This window comes from Gadus morhua, chromosome 5 (genome assembly GCF_902167405.1).
Source record: "Gadus morhua chromosome 5, gadMor3.0, whole genome shotgun sequence".
In the NCBI taxonomy this organism is placed as follows: Eukaryota; Metazoa; Chordata; class Actinopteri; order Gadiformes; family Gadidae; genus Gadus; species Gadus morhua.
Genome location: NC_044052.1, coordinates 12338351 through 12353472, shown reverse-complemented (window position 1 = coordinate 12353472; position 15122 = coordinate 12338351). Strand labels below are relative to the sequence as shown.

At 46.7% G+C, this 15122-nt stretch overlaps 2 protein-coding genes across 3 annotated transcripts in view; one reads left to right on the top strand and one right to left on the bottom strand.

Moving 5' to 3' along the window:
* The window catches only part of itpk1b (inositol-tetrakisphosphate 1-kinase b), a 33210-nt gene extending 22142 nt beyond the window's left edge, over window positions 1-11068 (bottom strand). Inside the window, exons 1-4 of one of the 2 annotated variants that reach the window (XM_030356716.1) lie at window positions 11006-11068; window positions 10316-10581; window positions 9704-9881; window positions 5967-5991 (exon numbers count right to left, since the gene is read on the bottom strand). In XM_030356716.1, the coding sequence (XP_030212576.1) occupies window positions 5967-5991; window positions 9704-9798 (120 nt within the window). In that variant the 5' untranslated portion in view covers window positions 9799-9881; window positions 10316-10581; window positions 11006-11068. Of the gene's footprint in view, window positions 1-5966; window positions 5992-9703; window positions 9882-10315; window positions 10582-11005 lie in introns of those variants that run through there. The other variant, XM_030356717.1, reaches the window with a different exon arrangement.
* Window positions 11069-11103: 35 nt separating this feature from the next.
* LOC115543989 (ubiquitin protein ligase E3 component n-recognin 7) lies at window positions 11104-15122 on the top strand. The gene is made up of 11 exons (XM_030356722.1): window positions 11104-11347; window positions 11610-11743; window positions 11858-11918; window positions 12014-12109; window positions 12215-12268; window positions 12672-12777; window positions 13151-13287; window positions 13730-13912; window positions 14039-14195; window positions 14314-14375; window positions 14498-15122. Exons 1-11 carry the CDS (start codon window positions 11225-11227, stop codon window positions 14576-14578), a joined length of 1194 nt encoding a protein of 397 aa, XP_030212582.1. The 5' UTR covers window positions 11104-11224; the 3' UTR covers window positions 14579-15122.

Below are 15122 nucleotides of genomic sequence, written 5' to 3'. Positions count from 1 at the left end.
GTGGGGTCATTGTCCACCGGAGAGGGCACCTACGAGGGGATGAGCTGTACTCGCCCTACGGGGATTGAGAGTGACGTCGCCGCGGCGCTCTTTCAGGAACCCAGGGGTGAAGTGCCTGTGGATGGGGGGGGATTTGCTGAATGCTAAAAGCAGGAATGACAGATGATCTCCCTGCACGTCCCTCTGGGGGGGGGGGGGGGGGGTCCGGGTGGGCTGCGGCACTGATGGACTGCCTGGAGCACAGCAAGACGTGGGGAGGGATGGTGGGTCAGAAGGAATATATTTCCAGCTTTTATCGAGCTCCACCGAGGGCTTTGGCTGGCCCCCCTGGGAGATCCAACACAGCCGATTCTGATCAAAAGACAAACACAGAGAGCCATATATGACCATTCCTGTCCCTGGCGGGACCACACACTAGCTGAGTGTCCACTTTCCACGATGTCTCTGAGAGGACGGGAGGGCAGAGGACCCTGTCCCCGTCTCTCCTCTGCCTCCCGGCGGTTCCCATGTAGCCGGCCGACCTTATCTTCCCTTCTTTAATCTGTGTGGATAAATACCGTGTGCTCAGAGTGCAGCGGGAGACGTGATGAATGATTATGCTGGATGGCGTGCGGACCCCTGACACACTTGTGTAAGTGAACCTACATGCAGCAGAGATAATAGGGCCTGGGGCCACAACTCATGAAGTACAGACTGAACCGAAGAGATGGAGGAAAGAAGCCTAGCACTGAGTCTCCTGCTAAATCATGAGTGCTGGGTCAAACATGGAGCTAATTTGGCTGAATGCGGCTCTGATGGGCTCCCCTGGAGGCTATCGAATAATGAGACGTCTCTCAGCAGACACCCTCCCTGGTACCGAAGCTTATGAGGTATTTGACATTCAGCCTTCATCACCATGGATACCCATCACAGAGGAGTACATTAGGCTAACCACGAGTTAATCTAGACTGGAGACGCACGATGGCGAGGCGGGGGCTAGCTAAACACATTTTTCTGTTTGGACGTTTTCTTAAACGAGAGTGAACAGAACGACCCGACACAAAAGGGAGGGAAGAAAGCAGCTGTCGTGCCAAAGCTCCGGCGGCCCTGCTCAGGTTTAGAAGACAAAAGCAGAGGACAAGTGGAAATGGAGGCAGGGTGGATGGTGCCAAGCGAGCGTTTACCCAGAGGCTCCGTTACAAAGCGGGTCTGTGGCTCATGCGATGCTGCCCAGCAGGCTCGGTTGGCAAGGGAGCGACTGTCCAGTACGTCCCCCCACTCGCTCACTGCCATCAGAGGCCTAGCAAAAATGGAGATTCAACAACGTTGGACCAAGAACTGATTCCTCCTCGTCAACCGTGTCATGCCTCGGCTGGAATTTAGTGAGGGACAGGAGGGAGTCAGGGTTTGGAGAGCATCCTTTGGGCCTTATGAGAGCAGCCTTTTGACTACGGATCCATGTTTGAGCCCAAGTACTTCAGCTCACAGCGTACCTACTACCTAGTAGTATCTATGATGTATACCACAACAAGCAGGCCCCACAGACGCACCATTCTCATGGCTCTGCCATGACAACCTGACAACCTGAACCTCATGACAATCAGATTTCAGCCTCTAGATTGCATTCAAACAGGCGGTCGGCTGCCTACGCATAAAACACCAACCGTATAAAACACGGATGCACCCGGATGTCTGACCAGGGACCACTCTGCTTCATAAAATGGTAGCAGCTGTTACTATAGCAAGGGATTGAGATGCAGGTCAGGAGAATGAGACGGGAATGTTCAGATTCTTAGATGATGTAAAAGGGGTTTGTGCTGATGAAATATTGATTATTACACTGCGCTCCTTATGTATGGGTCACACTGGTTTACACACATGGAGCCTGAGTGCTTTGTTGTGGTGTCTATAGTCTATACTCTACTGTATGATCGGGGCTGAGTGAATGACTTGGCTGTCCAAGGACTTCGCTCTCCTCTCCCTCTCCATTTTGACTGGAAGCCTTTGTGTCAAAAAGTATGCAGACATTGTGCATATATTTAAAATATAAAAAGTAGACCTCCACGTTAAACATGGTATTAGCTCGTAAAGTTATGAAAAAAGCTTTGACCACAGTTGAATATACGGCTGAGAAATGGCAAGGGACGATGAATTAACTTTAACTTCCCAAGCACTTATGCATAGTCAGATAATAAGTCAAAAGCTTTGTTTGGGGATGCATGCAAGTGATATGGTTCCGATATGGTACCGGCTCTGAACGGTTGGACTCACTCGGTGACCGAGCAAAATAATCTTGTCAGAATGTTCTCATGAGCTCATAGCCCCGGGTCCACAGCTATTAGGCTGCTATTGGACGCGGCCGTATAGCCCACCAGTGGAGATACAGCCCACCAGTGCACATAAGGCCCATCAGTGTGGTCCACCAAGGGAGATACAGTCCACCACTGGACATAAGGCCCATCAGTGCGGTCCCCCAGTGGAGATACAGTCCACCAGTGGACATAAGGCCCACCAATTGAGAAACAGCCCACCAGTTGAAATGCGGTCCATCACAGAGTCCATCATCGAGTCCATCAGTGGACATACGGCCCATCAGTGGACATACGGCCCATCAGTGGACATAGGGCCCATCAGTGGACATAGGGCCCATCAGTGGACATACGGCCCATCAGTGGACATACGGCCCATCAGTGGACATACGGCCCATCAGTGGACATAGGGCCCATCAGTGGACATACGGCACATCAGTGGTCATACGGCCCATCAGTGGCGGCTGGTCGTTTTTTAAAGTGAGGGAGGAAGGACTGTGCTCTTGGTTGCCATTGGCCTGCTTGCACTATTGGTGTATGGTGGCATAAGAATGTGAGACTCAAGTTGTTTCAGGGTGTTTTGGTGAACTACAAAATAGTATGGAGGGATAGTTATGTGAATACATTTGATACAAACCCACCCGTGGCATCACTGTAGTTTGAAAGCTGGTGGGCAGCATGTCTTTGAAATGGACTACAAGGGCAGAAGGAAAGGATGCAAAGCCCAATTTTCAAATCAGGCCTACTCTTGGCCTATTTTTGCCCTCAATGACTGAAGTTATTGGTTGTAATTTAGCTATGTTTATTTTCAGTAACAATTGTTTTAAGAAAAGACTGACCAAAAGTGATGCCATTTAAAATGCATCATGCTCTGAATCATTCACCCTTTCCACAATATCAAACAGAACGGTCAAAGTAACAAACTAGTAAAAGAACGAGAACATTATTCTAGATTCAACCTGATCTATAGGCATGGTGCCTAGCAAGGAAAGTCGCATAGCAGCACCAACGTGAACTTGACACTAGTCGTGGCGTTTGGTTGCCCTATCAAGATTTTTCACATCAGGGAAACCATGAACAGCCCACGGTGGAGATTTGCCACTATTCATTAGCAAACAGGGCCAGCAATACAGTCGATTGCTAGTAATGCTACCAGTAAGCCAAGTACCTAGCAAACCATGTAGCACCCACAACACTGATGTTGCCATTACTTTTGGTAATCTCGATTTTGCGAAGTGGTCTACCTTTTTCTTCGGTCGCTAACTTAGCACTGTAACTCAATGAATGGAATGCTTTGTGTAATTAAACAGACAGGCAGACATTCACCCCGCTCTCTGCTGGTGTTGCAGGGAGATAACGGGCATCCCAGTCGGAGGCTGCCCACTGTGGGTCCCAAAGATGAACTCATCCAAACCAATGGATGGATCACAGGAAACAGGGAAAACAGAAAATGCTGAACTGTTAAGCCATTACATGACAGTGTATATTTACTGGTAATGTTGAAAGAGCTCTATTGGTCATCACTTTGTTCGTCAACGAATGTTGCACAATTAATGTTATCTTTACTGTCCTGTTTATTTCTCCCTTTTTTATGGATAACATACAGATGTTGTTCCCACGCTACAAATGGAAACGTCAAATGAGCTCCCAGGGGCGGACGAATTTAGCCACGATTTGCAAAGCATGATGTCATAACCACCGCCAACCAATCCTCCAGAGGTTTGAAATGCAGCGTTATAAATACGGAGGTATACTCACTGCTCCGCCCTGGCAAGGTAGATACAGAATACAGATGCATCTCAGGGAGAGCGGTCAAACTAGCAAGACACCATATAGGTGGTTCTTCATGGTTTGGGGTGGTAGGGGTACGACGCTGCCACCACACTCAAGGCCTGATACCTTATAAATTTACATTTAGGGCATTTAGCAAAGCGACCTAGAGTTCATAGAAACATTCACACACTGACAGTGGAGTCAATCATGCAAGGCGACAGCCAGCTCGCCAGGAGCAGCTAGGGTGAGGTGTCTGGCTCAGGGACACCCCGACACTCAAAGGAGACGGGGGTCGAATTAGCAACCTTCCGGTTACAAGTCAACCCACTCTTCCTTCTGAGGTAAGCCATACCCTTGTATGCGGTTTAACATCCTTCAGAGAGAGTAACGTGTGAAGTGACTGATCTAAATCATGAAATCCTTGGGTAGCCAAGGCTGACCGACCACACCCCCCCCCCCCCCCCCGCGTTTCCCGTAGCACTGTACAGTTAGGCAGCCGCCTCAGCAACACACGCCTGCCGCCCTAACTACTGTTTCAGTTATTTGACAATGTTGTTTAGCAGCCCCCCCGGTCTGACGGCAATCCACACCAATTTAACCAACACATTTTCTGAAGGAAATCCTTCACGTTACATAAGAAAAACGAACCATGTGCATTGTTTATTTTTCAGGATATGAAAGCCTCAAGATAACTAAATCACCCTGTCAATGATCTCGCTCTCCATCTCCATAATCAAACACCCTCTACTTTATCGTGATGGCGAGCAACAGCCCGATACATCGGCCTTGCATATTGAGGCCACAGCATTCAAATGGTTGAACTATTGGTCCATCGGTAGGACCGGTGGTGAAGGCGACTTCAAAGCATATACCATCGACCGGCCTAACCGGCAGAGGCTCCGGAGCCCAATCCGCAGCAAGTCTGGAACACCAGCAATTTCCCAAGAACTTACATTGACATTTGATGAAGCAATATATCGCTACCATTACAGTAAGGATGTTCATAGAAACAAGTACCAAGCACTAACAATTGCTAGGTTAACCCATTCCCCGTATACAACAAAGATAACTATGATAAGATGCTACACAATGCCAAGTAGTATTTTTAAGTGCAAGGAAGGACCGTACAACATACAATAAGTGTGTAGTGCGAACTTCCACTCGTCACACTAAAATTAAGCTTCACATCCTAATGCTCCCAATGTTGACATGCATGTGGACTGCAGCCGGCAACATGTCTGAGACACGGGGGCAACATGTTTGAGACAAGGGGGCACCATGTCTGAGACACAGGGGCAACAGGTCTGAAGGCTTAGTTATGGTTCCACATCGACGCAACGCAAGGGGGTTTACAGACCGTTACAAAAATTGTAACTGTTCGTCGAGGCGACGCAGCAGCAAGGGCTGTGATTGGTCATCTCGCTAAAACCCGACGCAGAACCAAAACAGGTTCACGTGTCTGCGTGGTCATTGCGTTGCGTCGACGTGGAACCATAACTGAGTGTTTAGACACAGCAGCTGCGGCTGTTGGACCGCTGACTTCTGCTGCAGGGTCTGCTGGTTGTCCTGGAGAAGCCGAGTACATACTGGGAAACAAAGCCCTGTAACTTGGGGCCTATTCCCAGGAGAGAGTTCTGTCTGGGTGTGCAGAATACATCATGACCAAAATGGAGCATAAACTCCCGAGGCACAGACGGTAGAAAAACAGACATGGAGGATGAAGTAGAGCACTGGGAAGGAGATTAAAGAAAAGATCAGTGTTTGGATGCTGATGAATCCAATGCAGTGCGTTTCTATATTGGATTGATAATCATTAGTGTGTAGGTCGGTCTGCATTTTTTGGGCCATAAGTCATTGATAACAAACAGTGATTATCAGACAATAGGAGACTAGGTGGTACCTTACCTGAACAACTTCAATTCCTCTTTTCCTGAAAGAAAAAAGAAAAATATGAGTGGGGAAATATTCTGATATAAAAGAATGTTACATATAATTTTAACATAAGATTACATAATTTCCTGATCAGCATCATGACTATTAACATGTATTTCGAAACAGGACGATACGAATGCATAAATATTATTAATGTTTTTTGGACTAGATCACACTCTACTTTTCACGGACAGCTGAGGGATTCTTAGTTTTGGCAAAAAGAAAAGGTTGCTTGGCAACAGGTAGTAGAGTGAGAACCGGGGTTGAGCCCAAAAAACCATCAGCTAAGTGCCTTCCACATTTCCATATATATTTTGTTCTAATTCTATGCTACAGGTTTATTCTTCATTGTATTGTAAAAACAAAAATCAAATTTATATGGAGTACAGCCATGATTCTGCTTTTGTTTAAAAAAGTAAACAATAAAAAAACCCGTAATATTGTATCGTTGATTCAAGATCCAAGTTTCTTCTATTCTACGCATCCTACAAAACACACATTCCCCTTGTATAACCTCGCGACGAACCAGGCAGGCACCATGAACATCTAGACTTGATCTAGACGTGTTCAGATCTGTTGGATGCTGGCACGCCCACGGGGTGCTCTGAATCAATGAGCAACAAAATCATTTTAGGCTGAAGAATATAAAAAGGGTTGATGTCACTCTACTGCTGCTAAAACAACCCAGAGTCAACATAATGCGGCTGACTTGCACGGACAACAACAGGTGTTCTGACAGAGCAAGACCAAAAGACCCACACCCAACAGCCCCCAACCACGGGGCCTGGTGGTTACTTGGTTAGCGCCCCGCCCAAGGCCCCAGTGGAGCCGCCCCACAGGGCCTCAGTACAATGCTGATACTTAATACTGCAGCTGGCCTGTTTATTGTAGACGGGGCCTTCGGTTCATCCCAGCTCTGATATATAGGCGGATTGTCTGCTCTCCGATGTTGTTGCAAAGCCTCGACACAGAGGCGGGATAAAGAAAAGACTAAACAGAGCGGCACGCCAGGGCCAAACCATTTTGTTTAGGCTTTGAGGAAAAATAAGAAAACGCGAAGCGTACCGACATAGCCACACCATGTGATTAGTAGGATACCTACAAAGTATCTGTTCAAACTAGTACAGGAACACTGGTTACAAGACGGTTTGGATACGAAGCAATGAATTAGGTTTGGAAAGGCGTAGGCGTGTCTTAACGGAACATCAGCATACATTTCCTTAAGACTACCCTACCCTAAAAACCGCCACCGCAGGGCTGTTTAATGGCCTTCTCCTGACAGGAGCCAGTAACAATATTTTCTGAAGAGCCCGATAACGCAGAGGAGAGCGGTCCAAGGGGGCATATTATGATTAGACCTAAGCATGATGAGCCCCAAACTGGGAACCGGGGAGGCTGTGTTATGAATGGACACCCAGTGATGATGCCTTAAAACGACATCACCCGTCCTTTCATGGCCAGCGGGGATCTCCCTGCATACAGCTGTACAGGACAGCACCGATGCCCTCCGGGAAGGCTCGTCATTTCAGATTCACGCCAAAAAAAGAACGATGTCTAAAAGGAAAGTTGAACTCCCATTATAGCAGTGATGTGTGTATGAACCCGCACATCTGATCAAGTTAAAACAGGGCTGAGTTCCAGGGAACTACAGTAAACGTCATAACACTAAAGTCTCCCTTAATTGCTTATTGACAAGCATGAAGGTGTCAGAAGGATACTCCTTCCAGTGTCTACACCATAAGCACATTGTCCTTCTCACTTGAGGTTGAGCACTGAACTGTAACTAATGCATAGCAGCTGGCCCCTGGTCCCAAGTTTACTATAGCAATGAATTAAGCCAAGTGCTGGCGATTGAGACCTGTTGGCTGTGTCAGAAGGGTCCTCTACATATAGAAACAACAGGTATCTATTTTCAGCACATACAGTGTATGAGGGAAGCGCATGGAGGTAAGCCAAGTTCCATATATTCCTTCCTCTTGAGGATGACTTTGAATGAACAGCGTGGTATGAAACAGGGGAAATCCATCAGAAAAACAGAACTAGTGAAAGGCATGGGTTTGGCATGTGAACACACCAGAGGGCTTTTTGGTACTCTTTCTTTTGCAATAGAAATCTGATTCTACTTGTTCTAACAATGGGAAAATTGCCAATTCTCTCTAAAGCTGCATTTCTTCAATATGATATATATATATATATATATATATATATATATATATATATATATATACACATATATACATACACACATATATATATATATACACACACACACACACACACACACACATATACACACACATATATACACACACACACATCCAGATTCCCGGTTGAGAGGGATTCCAGTTGGCCAGAGGTATATGAATGGATTAAAGAAATGCTGTGGATTATAATACCACAATGTGTACAATGTGCCCTCTCAATCCAAATTCCTCGCTGGGCTTAACCCACTGAAGGGTTCCACACAAGACAGGTGCACCGAGGCATGGTCACCGTCTGATATGACGCTTGTGTGGTCGAGGAACTCCTATATCATCTGTACATCTTCAGAACAGGTTAGGAAGGAACCGATAAGACCCAGGAAGGATACCGCATATGCATGCATGTCATACATGCTGTACATACACGATAAGGGGACTTTGTCAAGCAGCACAGTATAGTTCCCCTGTCTTACTGATCAAATCCATGCCCCAGTTTACAACCCCTTATGCAACATCATGTGACTCCGGCACAGAGTGATGGGCTATTACTTGGCAAGATAACATACATTAGAACAGGCCACGCCCCCTCCCATGGCCCACATCGGGTACAGGGAAGCGAGATACTGTAAACACATGCCTTTGACCAGAATGTCATAGCTATGCCTCAGCATGGGGAGACAAATGTGGCTGGAGCTGCACAACTGCAAAATTGTACACTACAGTTTGTATGTACAATAACTGCAGTCAAAAGCATAACCCCCAATAGCTTGTGCAAGCTGTACAAGCCAATACAAGCTGAGGTGTACTTTCTTAGAGTTGTTGGTATAAAAAGGCAAAGCCAGTGTCAATAATCATAATAATTTATTGTACAACTGTTGTGATGTTGTTTACATGGGGTAAATCTATCTATATGAACCATGCAACTAGCATAATATGTATACATTTGCACTGGTCATACTAGAACCTAGATTAGAACATAGAAGGCCCTTAAGATTTGGTGGGATGTGATTCAGTAGATACTAGCCATTCACTGAAAGGAATTCATGGAGCATTAGCATCTTGGGTTACTCTAACTATTCCTGTTCTCTCATCAACAAAAACAATGGTATGAGATGAAGGTGTGGTCGTTACACCTCCACTTAACATTAACAGTCCTACCTTTAAACGCTAAAGGAGCATTATTGACTGATAAGTAATAAGCACCCTGTGCTATAAAGGTTAAAGGGTGTAAAGGCATTACACACAGATCGTAATAAGCCTCTCTTTTTTATATATTATAATAGACATTTAAATATTATTGGATAATTTATATATAATACCAGAGTATAAATAATTTGCCAGAATAAACATTATATATTGATAATCCTGAAGGATTGTAAGAACTATAAATACGTCATCAAAACATACACTGTACATGCTTTGATTCAATTAATGCTTAAGATATTGAATGCATACAATTAATCAAATAGCAATCAGTAACTTGGAGTGTCAGATATATCGGATGCGTACCTGCACAAATCGGCGAAGGCCTGGAAATTCAGCTTTTTCATCTTCTTCTCGCTGAGCCAGTACCCGACTCTCCGGCCTTTGAGGAAGGTCTGCATTTTCACCAGGACTGAAGATGATTTGACCGAGGAATGGACGCGGGCGGACGGGCGACAACAGGAAACCGTATCCCCGCACGAACCTAGCAGGGGGAACAAGTTGACTGGCGGTTCCGGAGACGAGACCCCCGCTAGCAGGAGTGTCCGGAGGCACTGGGAAACCACTGCATGTCACTGGTGACAGAGTTCATCAGCGGTATCCCTACACCTCGACCTAATGTTTCAGCACACCTTAACAGCCAAGCTCATTGAGTATCGTGAGTTTGAGTTCTGCTAACACACATCGCTATCGTTAGCTGGCTAAGAGAGCGTACTGAGACACAAACGACGAACCACTGCGTTCAACACAGGGCGAGCTAGCTCGTTGAGGCAGTGTCACAACAAACGTAGAAGAAGTCCTGATATACGACCTACTGTTGCTCAACAAACGTGCTTTACCGTTGGTTGGTAGACGAACAAAGTAATAAACTGGTTTTACTAGAAATCAAGCTGGAATCGAGGCTATGTGCAAGCTAACCTGGCTGCTCTTCTGAACCCGTCTCTTCAGGAACTAGCTCCGGTGGATTCCCATTCTCCGGTCGTCCGGTTTAGCGGGGAAGTTTTCCGACTGGGTGACGGATGACATGTACGGCTAGAACCACGTCGAGATGTTCCCACGTCTCACATCCAAGTCAGGACTGAAACACGCCGCACACAACCCTGGAATCCACACAGACTGACGGCGTGCACGGAGAACATTCCGGGTGGACGGGGTCGCTGTCAGCCTGCAGTACCGCCGCTCCCCTTCAAGGGGCGCAAATGGGTTCACTGTTTAAATCACCACATAAAGCCTAAATAAATGAGTAAACGTTTGAAAAATACGTCATCCATATTTAATGTGCTACCTTGAATGTAAGAAATAACTAAGACGCAGCTTATCGGGCGTAAAAAAATATCGAGAGGTTTGTCAGGTCAACTATTTGATTTAGTTTAATGTTGATGCTGCAAGGACGCCATCCACTGGATAGACGACAGTAACACCAGAACTACCAGTCCGGCAGGACTGGTGGGTGTCAAGCTAAACTCTATTTGCAGGATTGAGTGAGGCATTTGCATTTTGTTTCGATAACGTTAACCTCAAACAAAAAAGCTTTGTTAGCGGGGTGCAAAGTTCCACTCTGCAGTGACGTTACAATGCAATGCTCCAAGTAAACCAAACGTTTCTCACGTTTATCGCATCATTCAGACGAAACGTGGGTCCAGTTGGATCGCTTCATGGTTGTATTCTACTATATCCGGATTTATTTTCGCGCGACCAGACACAAAAACAACTCTGCGCCACTTCCGCCACGTGGTCAACTCCCGCCCGGAAAGGGCGTTTGTCAACACTGAGCCAGTCTGCCTGTTGTGTTCAAACGATCCGCGGGGACCTTTGTTCTGAACTACGATGTCGGATGATATAGAAGACACTGCAATCGTATCTCTTCGAGATATCATGGACGAGGACGAACTGAGAGAGGCGCTGTCGGTGTTGGGGGGCAGCGACCCAGAACATTGTTCTTACACTAAGGTAAAGGACCGCAGTGCTGACTTGCAGCAGACCCGGATTCCTGCACGCATGTTACGCTCTGGTGTTGCATTCGCACATACCAGTTGTTCTCAACGTTGACCCTAAAGAAACGTCGCTGTGTTTCTGCAACAAAATGCACGATTTGTCAAGTACTGATCCAACGCGGTTTATCAGTAATGGTACCTTCCAGGGGTAATTCATATGTCTGCATGTGGCGCCAGTATCCGTTTAATTGAGGCTTATTATTTGTTAAACATTGCAGGGCTATGTGAAGAGGCAGGCGGTGTTCGCCTGCAGTACTTGCACTCCCACGGGCGTGGATCCTGGTGGGCTTTGTCTGGCCTGCGCAAACATCTGCCACGATGGACATGACATCTTTGAGCTGTATACCAAAAGGTATTCCAATGGAAGATTCATTTTCTTGAAGAAATAAGTGTTCTCCACTCGGACTTCACCGTGATAAACTGTAGGTTCAAATAGCTTTTAAATCTCATTTTTTTTGTTGTACAGACAGTTTCGTTGTGATTGTGGCAACGACAAGTTTGGGGACTTCAATTGCCAACTAAACCCAGTGAGTCTTTTTATTGAGATTTTACTATATTGTCGAATCAACCTTTTTTGTTGGATTTCATGTGCATTTGCTGATACACTTTATTTTCTTAATAGACCAAAGACAGTCTGAATCTAAAAAACAAATACAATCACAACTTCTGCGGGAAATACTGCTCCTGTGATCGGCCATATCCAGACGCAGACGACCAGGTATATGGAAACAGACATCATACACTCATATTCCCTTCCCTTTAATTCTGTAATGATACCCTGACCATGTCACTGTCTTCACAAAACCCTTCAAACCTCCTCTAGGTGGACGATGAGATGATCCAGTGCATTATATGTGAGGATTGGTATCACACCAGGGTAAGTCTCTTGTCCCTATCTTGTTGATGTAAGGGCGGCATGGGACTCAGGAGGTAGAGCAGGTTGGCTGTTAACCGTAAGGTTGCTAGTTCGATCCCCGGCTCCTCCTAGCTGAGTGTCGAGGCGTCCTTCACCCTACGACGAGCTGGCTGTCGCCTTGCATGGTTGACACTGCCGGCGGTGTGTGAATGTGTGCATGAACAGATGAATGTAAGGCAATACGGTAATGGGCTTTGAATGACCACTGGTTAGAAGAACTCTATATAAATGCAGTCCAATGCACACTGGTATTCCACGTCTCACGCAGTACTGTAAACCAGAGTGATCCGCCGTAGCTGAACCATGCATCGATGTATTATGAGTCCATGCCTATTAAGGTTGGCCTGTTGTCTCCTCCTCTCAGCACCTGGGCTGTGCCGTGGTGGACTCTGAGGAGCTGCAGGAGATGGTGTGTGAGGCGTGCATGAACAAAGCCCCCTTCCTGTGGAGCTATGCTGCTCATATTGCAGGTGACCAGTGTTCCCAGCTCACGCCTTTTTCATAGTTGGATACTTTGACCGAGAGGCATCCAGGGTAGTGGATGAAACTATTGTTTCTTTACAGTAAAGAAACTGTAAAGAAAGTAAAGAAACTGTATTGCTTTTATCTAATAAATCAGTGTACATAAGTTCTGCACACAGTGAAATCATTGTTACTTATATGGTTCTAGCTTCACTACTAATTTGATAACTGATACTGTAGAAGTCTTGGTGCAATACCCATTGAACAAGCATCTACTTTCACTTTGCTTTGACATTTGCTTTATGGTAATTCCAAATGAACAAGAGGTCTGACCTCCCAACATCCGAGTTAAAGGAGAATTTACCGTTCCTTCCTCCTCAGCGGCGCCTGTGATCAAAGTTGGTCATTCGGGGGAAGAGCTGGAGGTGAATGTTGACGAACTGGAAAACCAGGAAGACCGGAAGTGTGAGGCCTTTAGAAACGGGGGAGAGGGATCCTCCTGCCAAACCCTGGACAAGGTGAGAAGTCTGGAGACATTCGGCTCTTTTCTACCATATGTCTCCCCTTTTGGAAGTATAGTAACATTAATGTTGTATCATGGGTGCACGGTTATGGTGTCTCCCACCACTAGGTGGCGCTGGATAGTAATGTGTAACTGAACCCTGAAAGCAGGTCGGTCTTCTTCCTGGTTGGGGTAATTGTGGGTGAAGTGATCCGTGAAGCACAGATCTCCGTACACTTGGGACAGGATCTGGCCAGCTCTGACCGAGCAGCTCACTGTAAACAAAGATGATTTCATCCGCACGCCCGCCCTGAGTCAGGGGCTGGGTGCGGCCGGGACAGGACGACCTACTTCTCGCACCTCAACCGCAGTGGGGGCCGTTCACTGAAGGGGGCCCGGCCACCTGCCTCGCCTGCCCAACACTCACTCCTCATTCAGTGATGTTTCTTTTGCCCTAGCAACCAGAAAACCGAAGTGCGGCCTTCAAGCGGACGCACCAGGAGATGACGGACAGCCCGGTGAAGACCCACGGCTGCAGGCTGAAGGAGCTCCCGACCGGGGGTCCGCACAGGGCGAGGGAGGGAGCCGTGTTCTGGCCCTATAATTGGCGCTCCAAGCTGTGCACCTGTGTAAGCTGCAAGGTAGGCTTAAAAAAAAAAAAAGCATGACTCTTCCCCCTGCGTGCACGGTGTGCATGTCTGTGATCGTCTCAGAGAGAACATTTGATTCCACCCGAGATGATCCTGTGTCCTTGGGCTCATCCACAGAGGGCCTATGTGAAGGCGGAGGTGCAGTTCCTGTTGGATGAGTCGGACACGGTGCTGGCCTACGAGAACAGCGGCCGGGCGCAGCCGTTGGGCGAGGACCGGCTGATGTCATTCCTGAGCTCCCTGGACCATGTGCAGCAGCTGGAGATGATTTACCGTAAGTTCTGGGCTCCGGACAGACACAAGGGCTTTTAATTGGCCGAAACAATACACTGTAATTGCATCGGGAAAGGCTACTGGTCCAGATGTGAAAAAGATCTTCCCAATTTTCCTAGATTACAATGACCTAAAAACAGAACTGACGACATTCCTGCAGCAGCATGCCGTTGAACATAAGGTGAGGACTGATCCTAAAATAAACTGTGCTTTGAAGGGCATTGAATAGCTTCCTGTCCTTTAGAAATAGCCCCAACACATCCTGCAGACTCTTAACCAGTCTCCTTTCCAAATGTCTGTCAGGTGGTCACAGCAGAGGACATAGAGCAGTTCTTTGAGGGGCTACAGTCGAGGAAGAGGGGGCGACCCAACGCAGGCTACTGAGGAGGCACTGGACCGATGCTTCCCTTACAGTGCCTAGGACTGATCTGGGACCATCTTTTCCTGTTCAATACCGTTTAGAAACGTGCTGCTACCGATACTTGAACAGTGAAGGGGATTTGAAGAGCCAGATGTACTGGTATCCATAAGTTTGTTAACGCCTACCTTGCCTTCATCGTTCATACTTGAATTAGTCACTTTTTTTTTTTTTTTTCCATTAGACGAGGTTCGTCAACATCTGCCTAGTGTGCTTTAAGTCATGTTTTGTGCCTCCTTGGAGACCTAACGGTCCATTATGAATGAACACAGCGTTTTGTCAGCCTGGGAAACACCAGTGTGCATTCCCCTGTGATTTCCATGAGTAGGCAGAGTGCTCCTTAGTGCGGCGTGACATTTGGACTTATTGATGCTGACGGGTGTGGAAGCCAAATCTGTTTACTCTGCACCATTGATGTGAAATATTGCTGATAGTGGTTAAAACACACGTTCTGCTAACCAGCCACGTAGATGTTCTGAATGTATTAAAGACCCAAGTGAAATGACTGAA

What these genes read in the sequence shown, in the direction of transcription:
- LOC115543989 (XM_030356722.1), top strand. Translation starts at nt 11,225, where the DNA reads ATGTCGGATGATATAGAAGACACTGCAATCGTATCTCTTCGAGATATC. An exon ending in CCTGCCAAACCCTGGACAAG is followed by an intron (nt 13,288 to 13,729) that starts GTGAGAAGTCTG and finishes CTTTTGCCCTAG; the next exon opens with CAACCAGAAAACCGAAGTGC. An exon ending in GCACCTGTGTAAGCTGCAAG is followed by an intron (nt 13,913 to 14,038) that starts GTAGGCTTAAAA and finishes GCTCATCCACAG; the next exon opens with AGGGCCTATGTGAAGGCGGA.